Source organism: Pituophis catenifer, unplaced genomic scaffold, assembly GCF_029215685.1.
Source record: "Pituophis catenifer annectens isolate HBS135680 unplaced genomic scaffold, rPitCat1.0.hap2 SCAF_8, whole genome shotgun sequence".
In the NCBI taxonomy this organism is placed as follows: Eukaryota; Metazoa; Chordata; class Lepidosauria; order Squamata; family Colubridae; genus Pituophis; species Pituophis catenifer.
Genome location: NW_027256888.1, coordinates 39,062,826 through 39,089,187, shown reverse-complemented (window position 1 = coordinate 39,089,187; position 26,362 = coordinate 39,062,826). Strand labels below are relative to the sequence as shown.

At 37.5% G+C, this 26,362-nt stretch overlaps 1 protein-coding gene across 1 annotated transcript; it reads right to left on the bottom strand.

Annotated features, from left to right (window-relative positions):
• Nucleotides 1-10,419, bottom strand: SLC25A4 (solute carrier family 25 member 4). The gene is made up of 4 exons (XM_070949015.1): nucleotides 10,169-10,419; nucleotides 7,679-8,165; nucleotides 5,767-5,907; nucleotides 1-4,255 (listed from the first exon to the last, which is right to left on the bottom strand). Exons 1-4 carry the CDS (start codon nucleotides 10,277-10,279, stop codon nucleotides 4,098-4,100), a joined length of 897 nt encoding a protein of 298 aa, XP_070805116.1. The 5' UTR covers nucleotides 10,280-10,419; the 3' UTR covers nucleotides 1-4,097.
• Nucleotides 10,420-26,362: the final 15,943 nt, after the last annotated feature.

Sequence of the window (26,362 nt, the reverse complement as noted above, 5' to 3'; positions counted from 1 at the left end):
CTTACCATGAAATTTAATGTAACTTTATATTGCAAACTTTTAATTTCATAATTTACAAGATCTAATAAAAATGTTAGACAGAAAGAACATATAACATACAACTCGGCCTTGGTGCTGTCAGTTACAACATGAAAAACAAATTGAATCTTTTCAGATCAGTTCTCCAATTCTAGAAATACGGATTTTATATAAGTAGTAGACATCTAAATAAATGTAAAAAGTATTGTTTATTATCTAGAACTCTAAAGATCTTATACTGTAATGTGTTGACAATTTTGGTCTGTGATATATTTGCACAATTATATTTATTAAATTATTCTCTAAAATTTTGTTTCTTGAAGTAAAAATGAACAGAAATCTTGTGGGTGCACTTCTTAAAACTTGGCACTTTGGAATCTTTCCATGAGCATATTTTTTTTGTCGAAAACTACAAAGTGTGATTAGTTATGAAGGTATGAAAATTGTACATCTGTCCTTTAAAAATTAAGTAAACTATTTAATTGAATTACTTCAGCGTGCTGTTCTTTTCTGTAATTTGAGTCAAATATTGTGAATAGATTTTAAAAATCACATTCTTCTTTTAATTGTATTTGTAATAGCTGTCTGCTCCAGAATATTATTTGGATTCTCCATCATTCATTGATTTAAGAAATAATTTGTAGTTAATATCCTGTTTGAATTCCATCTGTATTTATCTTAATATTTCTAGGTTGTAAAAAGTTCTAGTCTATCTCAATTATCTGTCCATAATTATCTGTACATTGTAACAGTAAACTTATGTTTGTATATAAATTACATACATGAACAAAACATTTGCATTTTAATGAACATAAGCGTTACATGAAGGGGCACCAAGACACTGCAATCACAATTAAATGCAAGTATTGAAGTAATACTAAAGCAAAACTATGGAGTTACACCTGATTTTCTTTATAAATAGGAATAGTATAAAGGGAAAATGCAACAATACCTAGAAACCCACAGTATGCTTGTCATTTCAGTATCTTTCCTAACGATTTCAAACGCCATTTCTGCATACTGGGATGATTTTTTTTTCCAAAAGTTGCTGTGGTATTTGCACCCATAAATAAAGTACTAGAGTTCATTTTAGGATTTTATCTGGAGTACCATCCAGTTTTATATTTTAAGTACTTATGGAAAAACAATCTCTTCAGAACATAAGGAATTTATATCTAGTAAATATTCTAGTCATCAGAAGACATCAGAAAATGGATGTAATACATTTTATGTGCTCACATGTGTTTTATCAGTGAACTATTCAGTAATGCAAAGGTACAAAACTCCAGAATTATATACAGCTTTTAAAAGATTTTAATAGGACTGAATTACTTCTAAAAATTATCACTCTATTGTGATTTCTGATATGACATAATAGGGAAGTACTAAATGCATGAACAATTGTTTTGTGTTTTTAACTGAAAATGCAATCAGATTTAACATCTATGCAGCTCCCAACTATGAAGGATACTGTAAACAATAAACATTTCTAGAGGAAGATGAAAGTTTTCAAATACGTTAATTAGATTAATACTTTTTTGCACATTGATTTTATCAGTTCTCTCACACACTCTCGCTGTCATGAAATCTATTCCTAGAATACATTCAATTATGATTCAAAAAAATACCTGTATTTCAAGAAACTCATTAGATTTAGTCATAATCCATAAGGTTGAAGATGACTGTGATGGGGGGGGGGAGCAAGAAATATCAGAAAATAAACTTGTACCTTTAGACATGCAAGATTTTGTTAATGTAGCCTTAACAATAAAGTGGAGTTCACTCATGTAGTCGTGTTTTTTATCTGGTTTACCTGGCTGGGCTGCCAGGCCCAAGGCCAGAAATGACACAGTGAAGTCCAATCAGGTTCAGTCCTTTATTAACTTACACCTAATGGACAGAATCTTGCCAAACTCAAGCTATCCGCCTTCTAACCTACTAGATATATCCTGAGAGATTTAGGTGTGGCTACCCTAAACATCTCCCACTCCTTCCCAATCTAGCTCAGGATTGCTCAATCTCTTAATCCCGACCTTTTTCTGGGAAAGCTCTGCATTGCCAAAACTCCACCATTGCTTCTCTAGATGCACATTCCATCACAAAGACTGACAGTAATAGACAACCATGATTCATTGGGTCAGCCTTTTCACATATAATATAGGCTGGTGGCATTACCTCTCCCCTCATGACCCTCAGTGATGAAGCAGACTTCTCTTCCTCAGGTCAGCTGCCGAATTGCCTGCTTCTTTGCTAGGGGGAACAAAGGGGGCCACAATGCAAGGAAAACTACCCTCGCTCCCCAACGCTGCATGTCTCCAAGCCCCCTTCAGGAAGGAAAAGGGTTCATTGACCTTCCTTAGCCAGCTCTATCTTGTCTGCAGGCATCTAAATTACCCCCTTATCTTCCCCTCACCACTCACTGCCATTAAAAGATTTCAAATTTCGGCCTCCAGTTCAAAGCAGCCAATCACTGGTCACCTGCCAGGCCTTGTTGCCAGCTGATTGGATGAAGGGAGAGGGGATACACTCCTCCCATATTATCTTGTGCCATGCAACCTCTGGGTTTCTGGGAAGTGTAAGGCACCACTGCCAAATTTCAATCCCACGGGAACAATTCATCCTCTGTTTTGAACGAATGCTGTATGTTACTCTGAGGCAAAATCTGTCAAGGCATAGATTTCAAAGTACTGTCACTGAATGTTCTAGCAGCTCAAGCTGCTTTTGCTTTTTCCAACAATTACAAACAAAATAAAATGGATGCTGTTACCATATGTCGAAGATCATACAATACTAAACTGAATAAGAAAACTGCAGGTGAGCTGTATCTGATTATACAATAGTCCTCAACTTACAAATACAATTGAGCCTAACATTTCTGTTGCTAAGTGTGACAGTTAAGTGAATTTTACTTCGTTTTATGACCTTTCTTGCCACAGATAAGTGAATCACTGCAGTTGTTAAGGTAGTAACGCGATTATTAAATGAATCTGGCTTTCCCATTGACTTTGCTTGTCAGAGGGCCGCAAAAGGTGATCACATGACCTTGGGACACTCCAACCATAATAAATATCAGTCACTTGCCAAGCATTTCAATTTTGATCACATGGCCATGGAGATACAATGCTTGTGTGAAAAATGGTTGTAAGTCACCTTTTTCAGTGCCGTTGTAACTTTGAATGGTCACTAAATAAACTGCTGTAAATTGAGGATTTCCTATACACATTCAATAGCAACCTTTCTTTTAGCACCCACCCACAAGCAAGTTTAAAAGTATGGTCGTTATTGTAATCACTACTGAATATTTAGAGATACTAAGGCCTGGGGAAAAAACAAAATGTGGTTTTCTCATCCAGGCTACCACATTTCTGGGATTCTGCATGAGCATTGCAATCCTAACAAGACAAAAAGGAGATACATTTGAGAGAAGTATTTTTTCCAATATGTGAACAAAGTGATTAAAGATAAAATTAGGAGAAATGAAGAACAGCATTTCCTGTGAAGTGATTTGCTATTATTTGCTGCAGAGTTTATAGCTGTTTTGTCTTATATGATTCAGAATCGCCCTCCTAGTTGAACATTTTCTTGCTAGCTTAGAGTGAGAAAAAGAACCCTGTTCTCTACCCCCTCTCTTTTACCATAACATCACACGTGTGCACACACACTCATTTCTGCCCACACTCTTCACTATCTGGAAGCTACAATCCTTGAAAGAACTTCTGCAGTGGATTTATCACACACAAAAAAGGTTTTATTTCTAACGTTTATTAAACTCACTTTTCTAGTTGTTTAAATACTTTATCAACACACCTCCTCAGGATATTTTTATTCATAGGAATATATTATTGCTATTTTGTCAAATAAATGTATATATACAAAGCCCTCTTCAACTTTCCATACAAAAAAGTTTGACTTATGTCATAAATCATCACTGAACAATCTTATAGTTCCCCAATTTGACCTCTCAGCTGGATTTGACCTTCAGTAACCGCCTCTGTTTCCGTAGGAAATATTTAGTTGCCTTTAACTCATGTGTAAATACGTAACTAAACAGAACATAAGAGTCAAGTAGTTTGACTTACTTAGACAAATTTTTTGATCTCATCATACAAGACTAATACAAAAGCACCTCCCATGCCTCTTAGCACATTGGACCAGGCACCCTTGAAGAAAGCCTTGCCTCCTTCATCTTTAGCAATCTTCTTCCAGCAGTCGATTGTACCCTTGTACATGATGTCAGCTGTGGAAGTAAACATATTCAGGTAAATCACTGGAAAGAGAGAAATAGATCTGTATAACACGAATCATTTCTCTAACTCCAACAAATAAAGCATAATTGGAAAGTGGCTCTCTAGTTCTTACTTCAAAGTAAGAACTTCAAAGCCTTACTTCAAAGGTTTGTAAAATAAAATTGCATTTTTTTTCTCTTAACACAACCTTGAAGCTCAAGAGATAATTTCATCTCTCTGTGTTTAAGAAATGTATTGATCTGAAGGTAATAGTTTAACAGAACAAATGCAAATAAATATAACTTTTTTTCAAAATTGTGCAAATTGAATTTCCACAATAAGGTTTGTGTTCATTCTTAAATTTGTTCCAAATAAAAAAGCAGCCATTAAACTGAAGCTTTCTTAGCATTAAATGCTCCTGAAGATGGTGAACTAGAGGTAGCTGGGAAGCTAAATCAAGTCCCAGCAGTCCTGTTGGAGTGGTTGACACTGGAGATGGGACTCTGTACATGGAAGCCTTGCCGCCATCTCATCCTGCTTGCAGCAGTTCCCAGCAAGCCACCATTCTCCATGTAATGAAAGTGGTTTATTTAACATATCCCTACACCAGGGGTATCAAACGTCGTCACAGAGGTGACACATGACATATAAGGACTTTCCCCTCCTTCACTAAACTGGGCATGGGCGTGGCCAGTGCATGATGCATCCAGCCTGCAGGCTGGGAGTTTGACAGCCCTGCTCTACAGTGAAGCAGATGATACCCGAATAAGCTAACAGGAATAGCCTTGCCTCTTTCACAAACTAGCTGTTTTCTGCCCTTCCTTTTCTTCTCAAAAGGAAAGAGTAAAATAGGAGAAATAGACGGGATTTGAGCATGGCTCCTATAAGAACTCAGACAGAGCTTGTCTCTGTTGCCTTTATTTTAACCCAGGTGTCTTTCTGAAAATGAAAATGTACAGCATAGCCGGTGGGAAAGAGTAATCAGTGCATTAGAACTTATTCCCATTAAAGGTAGTCCTCAACATACAATCATAATAGACACTGCCATAAGTCATAGTGGTCACAAAGTGGGTCATAGTGTGACGAATCTGATTTTGCAACCTTTTTGTGGTGCTCATTAAGCGAACCTATTGTTCGCTATGGGGCATTTTTGCCATAAAACAGAAGTAAATGCTGATTTTCAACAAAAATATCATAGATCATGTCATTATGGGACCTTGTAAATGGCTATAAATGTGGGCCAGGTGCTGAACACCCAAAATGTGGCCACATAACCATGTGGGGGGGGGCAGCCATAAGAACTAGTCATATGTACATTTGGGGCAGTCCATCGGAACTTTGAACAGTTACTAAGTCAAGATTATAGCTGAGGTCAGTGAGCAAAACCCACTACCTGTAAGTTGAACAGATTCTTTCTGATTAGATAAAGGAATAATTGTGCTTTGTGCCAAATGATATCAAGTCATTCTACTGTCTCAAAAGTGAAAATGCTGAGAGATGAGGAAATCGGTTATTTTCTTACCTCCTTTTCTGCCAGACTGCATCATCATTCTACGTCGGACAGTGTCAAAAGGGTAAGATGTCAGACCTGCTACTGCAGTTACACTCTGGGCAATCATCCAGCTGACTACGATGTGCACATTCTTCGGATCAGGCAGCATGCCTATTATCATGAGAAGATCGCCCAAAGATGAAAACCAGAAGAAATAGAGAAAAATTATCAGTACCGCTTATAATTTCTATTCCATGCACCAGTAGATCTATGATACTCTGTCTACACACTATCTCTACCATGATGCAATAGCAAAATTGCAGAGCTGTTTGGTAGAAAAAAGATATCTACATATCAGATATTACTGATACAGGGAGCCCTCAACTTACAAAAATTTCGGTTGCTAGGCAAGACAGTTGTTAAGTGAATTTTGCCCCATTTTATGACCTTTCTTGCAACAGTTGTTAAGTGACTCACTATTGTTAGTAACACGGTTGTTAAATGAATCTGGCTTCTTCATTGATTTTTCTTGTCAGAAGTTTGCAAAAGAACACATGACTCCGGGACATTGTAACTGTCATAAATACATGCCAATTGCCAAGTGTCAGCAACAAGTTTAAAAATACAATTTGTTTTTTTACTTTTATTTTTTAAATTAAAAAAAGCCTTGATAAATTCTATGGGATATTTTGAGAGTTAGTTACTGTAGCATTGTGCCCTCAGTGAACTTCATGACTAAGCAGGAATTCAAATCTAGTCTTCCACTATTCAAATGCAACATTCTAGCCATTGCATTGTAATCATTATCTTGAAAAACTGTATATATTGCCAGCTCTTTATATTTGAGTAGTGTCTAAAGAAGTGTCCTAGATCTAAAGAATTATTAGTTTCTTAACTGCATTGCTTTTTTGTTCCTACAGATGGCAGCATTGTGCTAACCTTGCTGAGACTGGGAACCTATGGTATGTAGAGTCAAGTCTGGTTAATACTTGGTAATACCCATATCAGAGTAGAAGACTAAAATGCAAGTCAAAAATACAATCTTGTAAATGGCAAGAGCAAGCCACTTCTGTAAGTGCTGTCAAGAGTATCTCACAACAAATCAACTTCAGTCCAAGAGATTTTTATTGTATTGCCATTCTAAAACATCTCTTAAACTTGGAAACAAATGGCCTTTTTACATATATTGCTAAGCTACACCGTGGTTTCTTCATAACTTAGTGAAATGTGTGAATTTGCATGTCATTAACCCAAACCATCATGGTTTGTTTCATAAATTCTAGGTAAAACCTTGGTTTACATTCTATACAAATGCAGTTAGGATTAAGATGCAGCTCGCTGAAGGCTATGAAAACTGTACCAGGGTAGGCTGGAATATTTGACATATTTTGATTTCAACATGTGCCATTAAGTCTTTGTTGATTTTAGCAAGCACATAGTTATTCTCCAGGATGGTATTTGGCACATTATGGAACAAGAAAATATAGAACACCAAATTGTCTAACTTTGAGAGATTATTACTGTATTACTATTATTTTTTAAAGAGACTGTTACTTAACTCTAAGTTGATTGACCATAGAAAGTTGATTAACCAAAGAAAACCAACTTATTACTTCATGTAGAACAAATCATACTGATTATAAATCATTGAACATTACAGATCAAAAAGAAAATTGTGTCTAAAATACCTTTTTTCTTAGTAGAAAAAAAGAATTCTATATCCTTCTCAATTATCAACTGATTTACCCAAGAGATCCATTTGTAGGCAGCATTTATAAATCTCACCAATTGAAATGCAATTTGTCAAGCAAAGCTATGTTTAGGTTAGCCTTCCTTTCACCGGGCCCTCAACAGCTATGTTGGCTGGGAATATACAGTATCTAGAGCTTGGGGAAGCCTGATCAGATCATTCTTTCAGCATCATTAGATGTCTGTTTCTTACCTTTAGCTGTATCGTAGATGCCAAAATAAGCAGCTCGGTAGATGATGATACCCTGGACTGACACATTGAATCCCAAGTAGAGGCCCTTGAGGCCATCAGATTTGTAGATCTTAGCAATGCAATTGCCTAGCCCAGTGAACTGCCTCTCCTTCAGCCCTTTGCCCACATCAGCTGCTAGCCTAGTCCTGGCAAAATCTAGAGGATACACAAAGCAGAGAGATGTTGCTCCTGCTGCACCTCCAGAGGCCAGGTTGCCTGCAAAGTAACGCCAGAACTGCTTGTGTCTGTCCACTCCCCCAAGGAAAATCTGTTTGTATTTGTCCTTGAATGCAAAGTTGAGAGCCTGGGTGGGGAAGTACCGGATGACATTGGCCAAGTTGCCTCTCCAGAAGGAAATGATGCCTTGCTCCTTGGGAATCCTTACCACACAGTCCATGATTCCCTTATACTGGTTTTCAGCTGTGATTTGTTGGCTAGCATGCTGGACCTGTTGAATGAATGAAACAAAAAAGGGAGGGAAGAAAGACAAAAGGAAGTAAAAACGGAATGGATAATTGCTGCTTGGGTAAAATAATAGATAATTGTTACTCGGGTTGCTTGCTCAAATTGAACACATAACTATATGTCTATGGAGATTCTCATCATCCAGGTCATGGTTGTCCCAAAGGTGCTTTTTTCAAGAGGCAACTGGACTTTCTGGTTTTTCTTTGAAGACGTTTCACTTCTTATCCAAGAAGCTTCTTCAAAAAGTCCAGTTGCCTCTTGAAAAAAGCACCTTTGGGACAACACATAGCTTATGTTTCACAGCAAAATATAGAATTTTGTTCCATATCAAAACCAGTTATCAATTTAAAATTAACAGCAATAGCATCAATACATTTAACTCTATTAAAAACATATGTTTACTTTATTTGGACATAAGATCTGAAAAAAATAAATCTAAGAAATATATTTGTTCCTTTAGCCAGTTCATATTTGCTTGTGGGAAGCCTGTGTACTAGGTCTCTATACGTACATATCTTAAAAGGTGATTAGACGGTGAAGTTGTATAAAACATTTGCAAAACATGCACCAGAAGGAAAGCATCATTTTTCAAGTATTAAAGCAGCTGTGTCCTCTAGAAACCTTGCATGGATTCTTTCAGGTTGTCCTTAGCTGCAGGTACATTTGCTGCAGCTTCACCTTCACCCTCAGAGTTACTTCACTTTCCCAGAGACTGCCAATACAGCTTTCTCTTTGTATGAATATGCAATATGGACAATCGGGGATTGCCTTCAAAGCTGCAGTATTAACCTTTCAAAAAGCACACCTGTTTTAATATTTCAAAGAAGTACACTTTGGTCATACCAATACACTTTATGAAGCACCCCTTTGCATGGCTTTACTAGGTTGTATGTGTTAAATGAAAAGAGATTATATTATTTCAAGCTCGAAGACCCAATTCATATACACAAAGGCTTTCTTTCAGGTATGCATCTCTTTTGGGAATTCAGTCTTTTTAGTCACTATCCATAAGTTACCAATTGAGCCTTGCACCAAACTTTTATGCAACACATTAGTTTAAATAGGAGCCTCGGTGGTGCAGCGGACTAAAGTGCTGTTAAGTGCTAGCACTTAGCTGCCAGCTGCCTGCAATTAGTGCAAGTTCGAATCTCACCAGGCTCAAGGTTGACTCAGCCTTCCATCCTTTCGAGGTAGATAAATTGAGGACCCGGATTGTGGGGGCAATAAGCCAACTTTGTCTAGAACATCACCGCTTTGGGGGGGGCGAAAGCCCTAATAAGCAGGTATATACAAAAAAGTATGCAGGCTATTGCTATAATGCATTGTAAGCCGCCCTGAGTCTACGGAGAAGGGCGGCATATAAATTGGACTAATAAATAAATAAATGGAACTAGGTTAGAAAATATATGAGCAGGGCACAGTTCCATTTGCACTGCCCATTGAGTATTACTTTTGATTGGGCTGAATGGCACACCATGTGCACCATACAAGAGAATAATCAAGGCCTGTAGGAGATTCCTCAAGCCCTGGGTAGCTTGCTATATACTATGCCAAGAACAAGGCTGCACTGATCTTCTGTCATCAGAACTGCACAACTGCAGTTTCCATATTTAGTCACTTCATCTGACACTAAAATTCCTACTCCACTCCTATTTACAACCTCACACTTGGCTCCATGCAAGAAGACTTTTTTTTTTTTTTGCTAGAAATGCAGAGCACTGCTTTGAGGGACAGCAGACTTGCCCTACCTTTCCAAGATTTCTTAGAAGAAACTTGTGAGAAACTTATAAGGAAGAGTCCCCAAGTAATTTTCTGCATGTTTCCATCAGGGAGGAATGTCCTTGCTATCTACTTTTTTTGGAAACGCCTGCCAAACCAAACAGCTTTCCCAATGGCAGGTGCCATATTAATATCTGATCAGTTTTCCTCCCAAACTCTATGGATAGAGAGCATGAGCACACCTCCAAATTCAGCCACTCTGCTCACCTGTAGCAGCAACTTGACTCTTTCAATAGGCGCTACAGCCGTCTTGGAAATGGCAGCAGCGATACCCCCCGCCAAAAAGTCCTTAAGAAAACTGAGAGCCTGGTCAGACATACTGAAGGGGAGCGACACGCCAAATCCCCTTCCCTTCCAAATAAAAGAGGGAACCAAAAGTCCCTACAGAGTCGTCGGTAGGTACCTCCCACCCAGCTGGACACCCCCGTCGAGTCACACAGCTTCGGACAGACAGCCCTTTACTTTTCCCAACTATTTATAGCTATTCCGGGTCTCGCGATAAAAGGAGGACCCGCGGGGGGCTGATCCGCCAGGACATTGGCTAGGACCCCCATCCTTGGAGGGCACTGCGGGGAAGGCGCCATATTGCTCTCTTCCGATGGGGCAACCTCTGAGCGAGGGTCGCCGGCAAGGACACATTCATGTTATCTGGTCCCCTTCAGGCGTCAGGACACGGCATGTGCTCGCTGTATTAATAGCACAAGGGAGACGTAGGATAGTGGGAGGGGGAGCGGTCCTTCGGGACGAGGCGTTAACCCTTTGGAGAGTCCTCGCCGGGAGCGCCAGGCGAAGCGGGACGAGATGCGCGCGAGGAAGGGGCGATCCCCATGGAGTGGACCCTCGAAAGGCGATGCCCCCTTTCAAACTTTAGATGAGCGCTTCCCTCTCCTGTCTCAGAGACGCTGTCACGTATGGTGGTTATAGAATTAGTGATAGAATCGGTCTCCACGTGGATTTACCGGTGAGCCCAGTGGAGAAATACCACCAATGCTTTTCACACGTGGCTAGGGAAAGAAGAGATCGCTTTACTTATTTAAAATATTTATAAGCTGCCTTAAGGGTAACCTTCCCCCAAAAGTGACTTTTACTGGACAATTCTGTATATAGTTATATATGATACTGGCCATTAAATATATATATATATATATGATTTTTCAGCTCACTTCATACTGATTTTGTTATACTTCAAAGCTTAGAGAGGGCTGTAAAGCACTGTAAAGTGGTATATAAGTCTAAGTGCTATCGCTATTTAATTACATTTTATTTATTTTTTCTATTTTGTAAATTGGTAACAATCCAGAAAATTTGGATTATTGATTGGCTATAATAATAGCAACACTAAATATAAATAGATGGAGACACAATTATCTGTGTGGAAATGTAAATGAACAGTAAATGAACTAGTGTTGAATTGGCAACTTTTAATACTTACCTAACATTTGTACACAAGGTTATAAGCTTGAGAATAGGCTGGGCCACACCTGCCTTTGGTATGATGTAAAAACAATTATCTAGCAAGAATTACCATGTCCTCATTTAGCACTTCTTTAAGAGTAGTATGTTAAGAAACTACTGATATAACTTGTTTGGGCACAGAACAATTTTCTGATTTACAGAGAATTTTATATAGGATAGTCAGATGCAAAGAAAAACCTGTAGTTTACCAAGTTTAATTCTTCCTTTTTGAAACATTTTTCCTTTTACATAAAGCTACTTTATCTTGGGGAAACTTTTAGTTCCAAGTGCATAAGGTGTTTGTTCTTTATATATGTCAATATGCCAGATCAAACTAGCTTATCATCTATACTAGTTTGTAAAAGCCTACCAATGATTTTCCTAGCTCTGCTATTAAGGCCCTTTATGGGTCAATATTGGACTAAACTGACCCCATTTCCTGGGGAAATGATATGCTATTAAACTATGAAAGGAGCCCTTTAATGTGCAAATACGTTTTGCCTCAATATTTTAATTGGCATGCCTAGGTGTTCTCAAATGAACACCTATATTTAAGATGCTGGTAGAATTAAATTCTGGGAAGCAATGAAATTATGTGCAAAATAGAATGCTACTGCTTTAAAATTCAGCTGAACTGCTTTCTCTCAATTGCCAGCTATTTTTTTTCCAGTGTTGAGAGGGAGGAGTTCACTCTTTCCTGGTAGGGTCTTCTAAGGACAGCATTGGCACATGATTGGAACACAAATGTCACTTAGGTGGGAAGAAAACTGGAGCAGGACTCTTGATAGCGCATGACTAGGAAACAAACTTCTAACCCAAAATGTAAAATGCCAGCACAGGAGGTAGTTGTGCATAGTGTAACATTCTTACTAGGTGTCATCATGAATTTGTGGCTATAGAAAACAAGCTTGCACCCTAGTTTGCCTTGTTTACTGGATGGCTTTTTCATACAAATTTGCTATAAGTGTGTGCATTTATGTTTTGCTCTGTCTTAATCCTAACCATAAAATAACTTTAAAATTTAATATTAATTTTAAATTTTTAACTGCAGTTCAATTCACTGAAATCCACAAGAGCAGCTTCTCACAGCATGGAGGTTAACATTATTTGCCTGCTGATATTCTGCATATTAACATACTATTAGAGGTAGTTATTATTGATTATATGAAAAATAAGGAAACTCTGATCAGTAAATATACAAAGGAAGAAATACATTTGTCTAACTGATGCAGTTTCTTGTGTTAACACAAAACCCCATGTTTTAATAACATGGAAAGTTCTTTAAGTTGTGAGTTATGTACTGAACATTCAGCCAAATAGGAAACAGGCACAAACAAGCAGTGGCAGGGAAGGGATGGGGTAATAAGGTAGGTAAAAATTATATCATAAACCTTGCCATGACTTACTTAGAGTGAATTATGACATGATGGTGCTATTTCATCACCATCATATAAGAGTGTGGCTTGCAACAAAGTTCATGTTTTTTCAGTATTGCTTTTAAATTTTGAAAATACACAAATGTATTTGCAAATAATTTATTGAATTTGGTTGTATGATGTTTGGATAAATTGCTTTTTGTATTTTAATTTGGCTTGAAAATGCTCAGCTTTACCTAGAGGCAACAAAATAACCCCTTTCTTTATGTAGCCCCTAGTTTTAGATACAAACTAGTTAAATTTAAGTCCCAAAACTAGGCCATATTGTTTTGTTCCTTGAAACTTCTTTCCTGTTGTTAAAATGGAATATTGCTCTTGATCAACCACCATTCTAAGTTTAGACAATTATCTGAAAGACACTTGTTTGTCAATGAATCCTGTGGGAAAGCCTGTTGGCTCAACTTTCACAGATCTTCCTCTTGCATTCCTGCCCATTTATTTATTTATTAGTTTGTCAAACATGTACAAAATAGTAGGTATAAGTATGAACATGGACATGAACGAAGGAATGAATGAATGGGGACAGCAGGACAGGGACGGTAGGCAAACTGGTACGCTTATGCACGCCCCCTTTACAGACTTCTTAGGAATGGGGTAAGGTTCACGGTAGACAGTTTAAGGCTGAAGCTCTGAGGGTTTGAGGATGTAACAATGGAGTCAGGTAGAGCATTCCAGGCATTGACCACTCGGTTGTTGAAATCGTATTTTCTGCAATAGAGTTTGAAGCAATTTACCTTTAGCTTGTTTATCCATGTATTGTTGAAGTTGAAGCTGAAGAAGTCATTGACAGGTAAGACATTGTAGCAGACAATTTTGTGTACTATGTTTAGATCAGACCACAGGTGCAGGTGCAGTTCCAGATTGTCCAAACCCAAAATTTGAAGCCTGGAGGCATAAGGGATTCTATTGCGAGTAGAGGAGTGGAGTATTCTTCTCGTGAAATACTTCTGGACCTGCTCAATCATATTAATGTCTGATGTACAGTGTGGATTCCAGGCAGATGAGCTGTATTCGAGAATTGGTCTGGCAAAGGTTTTGTATGCCCTAGTTCAGTGATGGCTAACCTTTTTGCCATCACATGCCAGGAGGAGGGTGAGGGGTGGGTCACACGCACGTATACCATAATACTAAACCTATAATAAATCTTCAGCAAGACTCATAATTCTATATGCCCTGCCCCGCGCATGCATGCGCGACCCCCCCCCCAGGCCCCCACTCCTGGCATGTGATGGCCCAGTAGGCCCGTTTTTCTCTCTCACCTGGCTCCAGAGCCTTTCCAGAATCTGGGAAGGGCAAAAACAGTCTTCCCCACCATCACCACCCCCGGATGCCCTCCGGAGGCCAGAAATGGCCCATCGGCCCAACTTCTGATGGGACCGGAGCTGAGCTCACATGCCCACTGATATGGCTACGCATGCCACCTGTGGCACATGTGCCATAGGTTCACCATCACGGCCCTAGTTAGAAATATAGTGTTACCGGAGAAGAAGTTTTGCAAAATCAGGTTAACCATTCTTAATGTCTTTTCGGCAATGCTGTTACAGTGAGTCTAAGCTCTGGGGCTTAGATCATGACACTCAACCAGATCACCCAGTCCCAAGTCTGTTTCTACACAGCACTGAGCTATAGACTGATTAGCAAATCATAATGGTTAGATCTACACACAACACTTGAAACCTTATATAAAGAAATTGCATTATGACTTTACAAATAACCATTCATAGATGGAGCATTCCAAAGAATGGAATGGAATGGAATGGAATGGAATGGAATGGAACGGAACGGAACGGAACGGAACGGAATGGAATGCTGTGCCATGCCGTGCCGTGCCATACTATACTTTATTTGGCCAAGTGTGATTAGACACACAAAGAATAGATTGTCACTGAAGGAAAAGTAGAGAAGGTTACTCTTGGTGTTTCCAGACCAGAAACATTTTTACCCAACTCATCCACACCATAATACTACAAAGGGGGACAGGAAAATCATCTGCATCCATAGAGAATTGTGATTAAATAGGTGGTGAGTATTTACCATCAGTCTAAGCTGAATTTTTATCCTCATGTTATTAAGCCCTTTCCTTTATTTTGCATATAGTTAGTTTAAATCAAAAACTATCATTTCATACTAACCATTCCAGCCTTGCTTTTTTCTGAGTGTTGGATCATAGGTAGATACAGTAACAGGCACTCTCACCAAAATACCTTTAATCCAACTACTCAAGGTCCAAATATACTCAGGAGCTAGTAGTATATATTGCCTTTGGATACTGAGTTTCAGTAGTGAAGAATGGGGAAGTATAAAATAAGACTGGGAGGTTTGTTAATGACATTCACTGAACTTCCTCTGGCCTGACCTGTTGTTTTCATGCAAGCTATGACCTATTTCAGTATTATTATTTTTTTGAAGAGGAGTGACGTCTCACTTGAGAAAATAGTAAACTATAACTCAACAACATCTAACATCTGGCTATCTTGAAAAGCATGCCATGGTTTTAACTAGAATCTGTCTCTGTGACCTAGAGTAACCCTGTAACATACACCGTAATACTAAACCTATAATAAATCTTCAGCAAGACTCATTTCAATCTAAGCCAATATTTTCACCTCTATGGTCTATCCCTGCTAAGGACATTTATAATTTTAAAAAATTGTTACAAAAATTCTTTTCTAAAAAGACAAGCTCTGTTCTTGATTAATTCTTTTTGAATTTTCCTCTGAAAGATGGCAAATACTCTCGTTTCTCCTCAGATCGTATAAATCTTTCCTCTGAAAGATGAATGGTTTCAGATGTTGTTGTCATTGAAGTTTTAGAATTATCATATTCCGATCCCTAATAATCTACACAGAACGTTTCAGGATTTTAAGTGGAATCTCTCTGCATTCCTACTATTGGAATAAAACTTTCCACAAGTATTTAAATAAAGCTAGCTTCAACTAATTTTTGGGAAACTCAGTACGTCATATGTAGCAAAAGTATAAGATTCTGTATTTTAATTAATTGTAGAAAGATGTATGATTATTAGGATGCACACTTCTATATAGTCCTAAATATGCTCTCCTATTGTGTTGCCTGAGTCCCAGAACAATATTTGGTCCCACTAGAAATGATATATAAAAATATGATAGATCACAAAACTCCATATTTTAGGTTTAGAACTGGAAAACAATTAGTATGATCATCCCTCTTCTTAATGTATATTAAACTTCATACCAGGATGACAATAAATCTTGATTCTCCAGAAACATTTATTTAAAAAACCCTCTAGCTAAAGCATAAACTTCACAGAATTAACACAACTACTGGTAGATACTTTGGTTTACTGCAACAAGAAAGTTATATGTATATAGAAGATGTAGCTACTGCACAACAAAGAAAGCAATACCTATGTATGCCTGTGTATGTACTAGAAATTTCCTCCCGTCCGTCTAAAGACCACAGACGTGTTTGTCTCCTCACCCACAGACTTTCACAGTTGGAAACAACTATTCTATGCTTATATAATTGTTAGTTCTCTCTGGCCTGAGATTTCCTGGTGCCTCTCTTGTCAGCATCAGTTCCTACAATGCGTATAATATCAGGTACGACTGGTTTACCATGCCTCTTCAAGATGGGAGGTTTTATGAAAAGGCTATACATGAAATATTGTATATCAAGTTTTGTAACATATTCCCAAACCTGGATATTCTGCAAAAATAGACAACGGCGTTTGATGCATATTATGCAAAATTTATCCAGTCAAGTTTGACTGAAATTAATTGCTTAAGAAAGCTTTGCAAATGTATGTTTCTTTTTGCCACTAGATGGCAGAGCAAGCAAGATTTAGATCTATTAAAGTGAATTCTAGTCAGAGGAAGGTTAGGTGTCTAGTCTCCTTACCAGTGTTTTTCAAACTTGCCAACTTTAATATGTGTGGACTTCATTTCCATAGTTTTCCAGTTTGCTACCAGTTTGAAAAGGCACTTATCTTCTCCATCTTATCTGTCTGTCCCTCTCTCTCTCCCACCCTTCCCCCTCCTCTCTTGTAATATGACAGGAGGAGAATGGGAAATAAATTCTGTTTCATAAAAATATTTATGCCATAGTTTTTTATAAATAAACCAAAGGCTTAATTATAGGTATATATTAGGAGGATGCTTCAGAAGACCACAGATTATCATCCAACAGGTGTCATTATTATTTGCATTTATATCTAATTTATATCATCCAAAGGAAGAAAAAAATCTACCAGGCTCTTTTCCAAATCATTTTGTAATGTTGAAAAAAAAGTTTATATTGATTTTAGTAATAAACTAAGGCATTGTTCTCAGTTCTTTTATTTGGTGTGATGTTTTTGCGTGTTATTTTACTGCACCTAGATGGATTTTTTTAAGACAATAATTAAGATGTGTATTGGTGTGTCTGTCTTAACTGTAGTTACCAGAAAAAAGCAAAAGTACATGAAATAATTGTTTCTTTTCTCCCAACGATTCCTTAGAGTTCTTGAAAAACAAACTCAGAATAATTATAAACTAGGGAAAATAAAATCAGAAATTGCATCTATAAAATTAGAGACATCTTTATTTTAAAACATTTTGAAAAGAGGCTGCCACAAGCCCACAACACACATAAAGCTGAGAAAGGAACTAAAAGCAGGTCTTTTCACTGCCTTGGCCCAAAAGACTCTTTCCCATTTCCCCCAAAGTCAGCTGCCCTTATCAACCCTGAAAAAATGGTAAATGAAAGCCTAATTCAGTATTGTTTATTTCTCCTTATGCCAGTATTCTGTGGATTAAGTTTGGATGAAACACTTTCTTGGTGGTGAATAAACAGTTTTAAAATATTTGTATGCTAAATATCCTCAAGGCCATTATGAAGATGTTTTGTATAAAAAGGCAGTAAGAAGCTTTTTGCAACCTCCAAAAAGCCACTTTTCCCCTCCTCTACATTTTTCTTTCATGCTAAATAGTCCAAATGAAAGGCCTTTGAAAGTTAACTAGTTTCTGCAATAGCAGTGTTTTAGTATAATGAATAACTTTCCATAGAGGACAATTCCGCATCACTCAGTAGGACGCTATTTCTTTTTCTGTATGCCACCAATAGAGGGATTTTAGTGGCAGAATTTCTTTCTCCGAGAAAGCGATCAAAACCCTGATTAACCTCTGATAGTCACGTGGTGCTCTTGGTTTAGGGACCAAAGCAGGAACAAAGAGTTAATGGCAGCCATATGTTTGCAGTATTGTGGATTGCAATGACCCAAATGTGAACTTGGGGAGTGCCTGTAGCTAACCACTGTTTGTTCCAAGGTGGTGTGCAGATTACTGATGAAGAACTTGAGCTGCCTCTTGACAGCATCCTCCTTGATGAAGATGGAAATGTCAAATATTCCCAATTCACAGCTGGGTTTGATCCACAATTTACAGCATTGACATTTTAAGCATGTCACATTTCAATCATGGCCTATTCAACAAAGAACCTATGCAATAACTGATGAGACCAACTCGAGGTTATTTCCCAGGATAGACATGTTTTAAAAAGGTTCATTTGTCTTTTATGACATGGGGTATTTTGAGGAAATGTGATTTGTAGCCTTTTTTTGCTGATAAATAGCTTAACATTAAAGCCATTTCTAAATGTGGGCCAAGTTTTACTTAATGTTGTCTGTAATGCATCCACAGGAATATGTTTACTATTTATTTTGCCAAACATGGCATAAAAGCTGGAAGTAATATGATTTCTTCAAATCTTATTTTTGCATCATGTGTTTGATGTTGAGTGTAAATGCATTTTTTCAGATATAGGACTGGTTTTAACCAAGATTTTGATTGAAAACTTTGTGTGTCTAGTTACTCCAATTCTCTAAAATAATCTTATTGTTCATTTTATTTTTCAGGTACTTTAAACATAAGTTTACTGTAACTACTTCTTTGAAAAAGCAGTTTAAATACATTTCAAATATATAAAATTAATGCTACAATGTTTCAATTTCCTTTATATTACCTAGATTAAAATAATATATAATTTTAAAATAAATTGTATGAATCAGTAAATACTTTGATAATCAAATAAGGGAGAAAAGTAATATTGTATATCAAGCAGAGATACAAGTGTTTTATACAGAGGAGGCCATTCCATAGCAAAATCACTTAATGATTCAGGAAATTTGCTATTTTTACTTTCAGAGAAAGAAATTCTTCTTTCACCAGGCATTTGGGTTGAATTAGTCATATTTGTGTTGTTTTTACTGATTTTAATTGTTTATATTTTTACTGTTGATCATTTAATGGGTAGAAAGGCTAAGCATAAATCAAAATATATTTTCTTATTTCGGTACAAAAAAGTTATATATCCCATAGTCTAATGCACGTGTACCAGGCCAAATTTTAGACCATGGTTGTCCACCTTTTAGTTTGCCTGGGCCACACTGAGTAAAGAAAAAATGTCTTGGGCTGCATATAAAATATATAATTGATGTATACAAATAACAAACCTTTTTAAAAATTATTTTTTTTATGATCTTGTGGGGCCGCATTACTAACTGTCCAGGGCCACATGTGGTCTGTGGACTATAGGTTGGACACACCAGTTTTATATAAATAAATATTTTGTGGGGTTGGACCTTGAAACAGGATCAGTCCATTAGAAGTCAAAATGCGACCAATCTTCCATAAATTGTAATGTTTCCTACATACAAAAGGGGCCCAAAGAACTACTTGCAGGTGCCACATCTAATACAACCCAATCACCAGGAATAAAAATACATCAACAGTAGATAGTACAATCATTTTGAAAAAAAATTTAAATCAAAAACAGGAGGAAAGGTTACTGTACATGGACAACATACATAAAAGCAAGTTGCCTTATTCTAGTACCATAAGTGTTTGACTTGTGACACTTTCCATTGATACTAAAGTGTGTACACCTAAACACCAATTTCTATTGGATGACTAGATGTCCCTAGGTGGGCACCTTCTTCCTTCAGAGTTGGCTGAATAAATAGTTTCCATTTCAGAGGCATAGATGCACTCAAAGCTGTATATCCAAACATGGTTTTAATTGTAAATAAAATTAAAATAAAATGTTAAATGTAAATAAAAAACATAGTTATAATTATACATATTGGCATGTATCTGACCTTCCATGACTGTGCTCTCAATTGGTGAGCCAAAATTGAGGGCCATGAGAGTTGCTCCTAACTGCAGCATGAGTGACTGGCCTCATAAACTAATAGTAAGTAAGCAAATGATGAAAACATGTTTAAAAAAAACCACTGCCATTCAGTTGGGTTACTGCACCTCTGACCTGGATCTAGTTGCTCGTAACTACATAAATATGAGAAGTGGGGATCAAATTCCACTATAGGAATATGTTTAAATGTTCGATTGATTTTCCCACTCTGCAATATTATTTCTCAAATACCATACAGATAAATCAGCACATGTTTTCAGCCAAGTCACATTCAATTCTAAGGAGAACTTAAACTGATGATTTAGCCATCATTAAAATAACCAGGCTTTGACTTATTTGGAAATGGAGCAAATATAGTTTGCCAATATCCCAAGGCCATGATGGCGAACCTATGGCATGTGTGCCAGAGGTAGCACACAGCTCCCTCTCTGATGGCACATGAGCTGTCGCCCCTGTTCAGCTCTGCTGCTCATGCGTGCATGCCTCCTGCCGGCCAGCTGATCGTTGGATCTCTGCTGTGTATGCACGGGGGGCCGGGGACCGTGGCACTTGAAGGGGGCCGAGCATGCATGCACAGGGGGGCATGTGCGTGCTTTGGGCACTCGGTCCAGAAAAGTTTAGCCATCACTGTCCTAGGGCCCACAAACCATGTCTCTTTCTTCCTCCCACAAAGAATCAGTGATCTATTTCTTGGAATCAGAAGTATTCATTTATCTTTCACTCTCACTCCAGCCAATTGTAACCATTGTGAAAAACCCTGTTCAAGTGCTCCTATTACCAGTGGTGAAATGTAAAATTTGTTACTACCGGTTCTGTGGGCATGGCTTGGAGGTGGGGTAATGTGACTGAGTGGGCGTGGCCATTTTTAAAAAACTTTTAAAACCATTTTTTCTACTTCTTCAGCCGAAGAGGTTGTAAAAAAAAATGCTTTTAAAAGCCTCTGATGATCAGGCAACTCAGCTGGGATCGTCAGAGTTTTTTTAAAACTTTTTTTTTTTTACTTTCAAAAGTATTTTTTCGGCCGAAGAGGTTGTAGAAAAAATGCTTTTAAAGATTAAAAAAAAAAGCCTCTGATGATTGCACGGCTCAACTGGGCAGGGGCGGCAGGGGTGTTTGCTACCGGTTCTCCGAACCACCCGCCTCCATCGCTACCGGATCAGGTGATCTGGTCTGAACCGGGAGCATTTCACCCCTGCCTATTACTATGTATATTTCCTTAAGCTTTTGGAGAAAAGGATATAAATCTAATGAATAAATATAAATATATGAACACTAATTAGTTGATATACTGTTTTCTACCTTCAAGAATGTTTAAATAAAGGAATGATATCAAAAGAAATATTATTTTTCCCTTTTCTTTTCTCAGGAAATTATATGTAAATCGTCCTATCAGACTAACATACTGATTAATATTAGGGTGGTTTTTTTAAAACAAATTCCTTGTGTATGAACTAGTAAAGGAGAGGCAATGTTTGCTACATAGCACCCAATCCAGCTAATGTGGCAGTGTATTGATCATATTGTGTTATCCTATCATTGGAAAGAACGCTGATATGCTTGCAGTGAACCCTTCTGCCTTATTTTTCCATTGATCCATCATATCAAGTAAAAATACTTGCCCATGTACTGCAAATTGCAAGGAACCCTGCAACATAATATTACTTGGAAATAAGTTCATTGAATTATGCTGTATTTATTGAAAAAGCAACATACCTGTATACTAGATAGCAGTTACAATAAACTGTAACTTTATAGAATTTCCAAGAATATATTTAAATGAACTTGGTGATAAAGATTGAACTGTCTTTTAAGAGCACTAATTCACAACAAAGACTCAGGAGGTACAAATAGTATCAATGTAGTTTCAGTGAAAGTGTATACTCAGAAATTAAATGTTGCTGATACCCTTTGTCTGGTTGACGTAATAGTGTTAATAGTGTCTCTAGGGCAAAAGGCAAGTAGACTTTGTGTTTTTCTGATCAAATACGAGAAATTCAGTAATCTGTTTTTCAGGCTGGATATTTGAACTTTTTAAATGACCTGCCTTCTACCTTGCTTTTAATGTTGTTTCTGTCATATGTCCCCATGTTTGTTTAGTTGCATTAAAATCAGCATTTGATAATTTTAGAAATGTCATGGATTTGACTGATTATAATTCAATGCCAAAACTTTTACTTAAATACCTTATTACTTCATAGTGAAGAAATTTGTTAATTTTGAACTCCCTAAGTAAGCCTTATCAGTGGAGGGTTTTTAAAAATGATTTTGAATGATTTCTGTATATTCAAAAATACTTTTCGTATTCATTTGTTTTAACTAAGCCTGCAACTCTGCAACAACTGGACACACTCACAATAAGTTTTCCTACTTGGAGAGATGAAAAGGTTTATGTAGCAGTTTTATACTAATTCAAATCTAATTAAGTTTGTTATGTATTTATGCACAGACAAAATACTGTTTCTTCCAACTGTAAAATATATTTATAACGAACTTCTTTATTAGTATGTAATTCCTTAGGTAAATTTAAGCTTATAATGCTGTCATCATTCATTTTATTATTTTTTCTAACTTGCTTGTTATAGATGTGGTACCATCAATGTTAGCAATAAAATGTAAGTTGATTTCTGCTCCTTTCAGTTCATGTAGTAACATACTACATGTAAACCTGAACAACAAAATGCAATTGCTGTGTTTACATAGTACATTACACACTCAAACAAACCATATTATGCCTTAATGCAGTGGTCTGAAATCCTCATGTCTTTCCTTTTATCCAACTTTGGCTGTGTCTAATAATAGTGATGATATATTCAGCACACTCCAGAAGAGAGCATAGTTCTTTAGTGCTGTAATGTTCAGAAAAACTTAATCTCTGGTGAATCCTAGGCAATGGTGGGTTTCAAATTTTTTTACTACCGGTTCTGTGGGTGTAGCTTGGTCGGCGTGGCAGGGGAAGAATACTGTAAAATCTCCATTCCCACCCCACTCGGGGGAAGGATACTGCAAAAACTCCATTTCCTCCCGATCAGCTGGGACTTGGGAGGCAGAGAATAGATGGGGGCAGGGCCAGTCAGAATTTTTACTACCAGTTCTCCGAACTACTCAAAATTTCCACTACCGGTTCTCCAGAACTGGTCAAAACCTGCTGAAACCCACCTCTGATCCTAGGGTATATGGAAGCTCTCCCTTGGGTCACTAGAAGGAAAGAAAAAGAAACCCATCTGCTTTCTTAAAGTATTATAAGCAGTCGTGATGCAATTTAGCGATGGTGGGCAAACCCAGACAATTGCAGTTTATTCAATAAAACATATTTGACTAAATTATAGCATAGCATGATATGTGAACTCCTATCTTGAATGTAAGCAGAGGTGAAATCCAGCAGGTTCTGACAGGTTCTGGAGAACCGGTAGCAGAAATTTTGAGTAGTTTGGGGAACCTGCAAATACCACCTCTGGCTGGCCCCAGAGTGGAGTGGGAATGGAGATTTTGCAATATCCTTCCCCCAGGAGTGGGGAGGGAATGGGGATTTTGCAGTATCCCTCCCCTGCAATGCCTACCAAGCCACACCCATCAAGCCATACCACACCCACCAAGCCACGCCCACAGAACCAGTAGTAAAAAAATTTGGATTTCACCACTGAATGTAAGTATAATATTGAAAGTTCTGCACTAAACTCCTGAATTTCTGGATTTTACGTGGCAACAATTATATCTTCAGAAGAGACACTCTGTCTCCAAAGCAACTTAAACTGGACATGGATGTGTCATCCTTGCAATGATCTCCTTAAATAGTTAAGAACAATGGAAACTGAAAGCAGGCTAGTTTTGGATAGAATAAATTATCAAAAAGAAGCTGTCAATTTTGCTTTACAGTATATCTTAGCATTTGCAAAATTAAAACTTCCTTCTGGAAGATTGTAGCTCATCCTCAGTGATGGGCAACTTACTTCTCCCCCCCGCCCCCCATATTAATGTGGAGAAAACTAAAATCTCAGATTTTAGAACTAGAATAGTACGTTTTAATCCTTCCATTAACGAGATCTAACATAACAAAGTTTAAGATTTGTAAGAATGGGACCTAACCTCAATATGTAGACATTCTTGCAGAAAAAGTACTCAGTGATTTGGGTGGGAATCGTACATTTAGAATAAGAACAATAGTGATTGAGAAAAGGGACGGATGTTATAAAACAGCCTTCTCTGACCAAGTGTCCCCTAAATGTCTTGGGGCTACAACTTCCAGAATTGAGGAGAGGTTTTAGTAATAGCAGCCTAATGAAGCAGCAACATGTTAGCAACAACTCCTACCCAAAAGGTAGGAGAAAAACATTGAAGAGATTTTAAGGCACATCTTTCTTTCTGCAGTTCTGCACACCATTAAACGGAGTACCTTACTTTCCTTATTCTGTGTTATCTAAGAGCAATAGACTAGGGATTTGCAAGTCAAATGATCCACAGGATGTCTTTTGTCAGCCAATTAAAACATCTTCACCGAGACCTACAGAACTAACCTTTGTGTGGTCTCAGATGGCATTGGTTACTTCATGCATTTGGCAGTGTGAATTCTGAGACGATAATAAATGTGTGTGGGAACTTGGGGTGCAGGGAGCCAATCTTAAAAGATCTAGGATCAGTGTGAAGAAGGTGGGGGGGAAAGGCGACATTAGAGATGCTGGTCAAAGTTAGTCGTGGTCAAGCTTGGGGTGAACAATAGGGCAGTGTTGTTATGGGCTGCTTTTACGACTTAGATATTCTTCCCATGTCAGTATAATCACTACTGGGAGGTAGCTCGATTAAGGATTACCATATCATTAATAGTATCCATGACTTTTGTTCAAAGGCTACTTGTGTAATGTTGCCTTGTGGATGAAGCTTCCTAATCCGCTGAGCTGCAGCTGTAGAGGAGGGCCTTCCTCAGAGCTGCCACACTGACTTCCCTGTCCCTTTGGATCAGTTCTCAAAAACAGACAGAAACAACAGTCATCTCAAAGCTAGAAAAAAGAAACATCCATTCTACATTTCCACATTCATCCCCAAGCTTCAATCCCTGCCAATGTCTCCCATTCATCTCTTCTCTAACATCCAGATCACCACTCGGATGGTGGCCAGATTAAAAGGGAAACAATGCAGTTTTAAATGTAAAGTTTGCATCTAATTTTTTCCTTCGCATGAGAAAAAGCACATTTATTGTATCTGCCTGACTAATGCTCAGCCATTAGCACATCAGGCCTTTCTTATTTTCTTTGGCAACATGAAGCAATACTTGTTCATGTATGCTCAACCACCTGTATTCCTACCTAAGTCTAGCCAGGCCTTTACAGAATAACCTACAGATCACTTTCTTAGATCCTGAGAAGCTAAACCTGACTAGATGAGCCTACCAAACCTAACTTTAAAAGACCAGTTAACTATGGTATAGAAAAATTGAAAACAAAATAAATAAAACACAGAAGGAATGATTAAACTGGCTGTACAAAATGAGAGATGACTCTACCATTGGATTAAGTGAGATGGCTACTTTAGGTAGATGATTTGGGGACTTCATAAAAGGGCCGTATTTTTGGGTGTTATTATATTGTTTCAGTTCCAATAAATTTATGACCCTTCACCTCAGAGCCTGTTGACTAGAATGAGAGATGGCACCTTTGTTTGCATTATTTCGCACAGTAAATTTCATTGGAATCGCACAGTCTATTGTAAACACAATTCAGTTTGTACATGGGAAGTTAACCGTTTTGAAAGAACGATTGAAAGTCCAGGATTAAAAACAGCAGGTTTGTCCTTGTGATAAACTGAACTAAAACCTCTATCATGATAAGAAACGTTTGCTTAAAAAAGTTATGTGGAACAACACTTTTTTGGTCAAGAGGCTTTCTGACAGCCATAGGGTAACGTTTATCCATAATTATTGCAAAAAATCACATTATTTGCTTTATCTATTGACTATGAAAGCCCAATTTTCTTTTTCTTTTCTTATTATACTATATGTTTGTTGATAGATTAACATCCTAGATGTCTTAAGACACGTATTTTATTTGTACGTATTCTGTGTCTTATTTGATTTGTCTATGCACTAAGCAATTGAATGATCAAGGAAGACATTATTTTGAGTGAAGTTTAAACCAATTCACAAAGTCTTAGAATTTCAATCTCTAATATTGATTTGAGTTATGATTTCAGTTTATATTCCACAGTATAACCAAAGCTCAGTGATAATTAAAGAGCTCCAAAGTCATACCTGCAAAGCACCATATAGATTGATATTTTATCAGTCCACTAGAAATAGCCTAAAAGTAAGTTATTATCCTCAGTAACTGGATTCACACATCATACTTAATCCTAA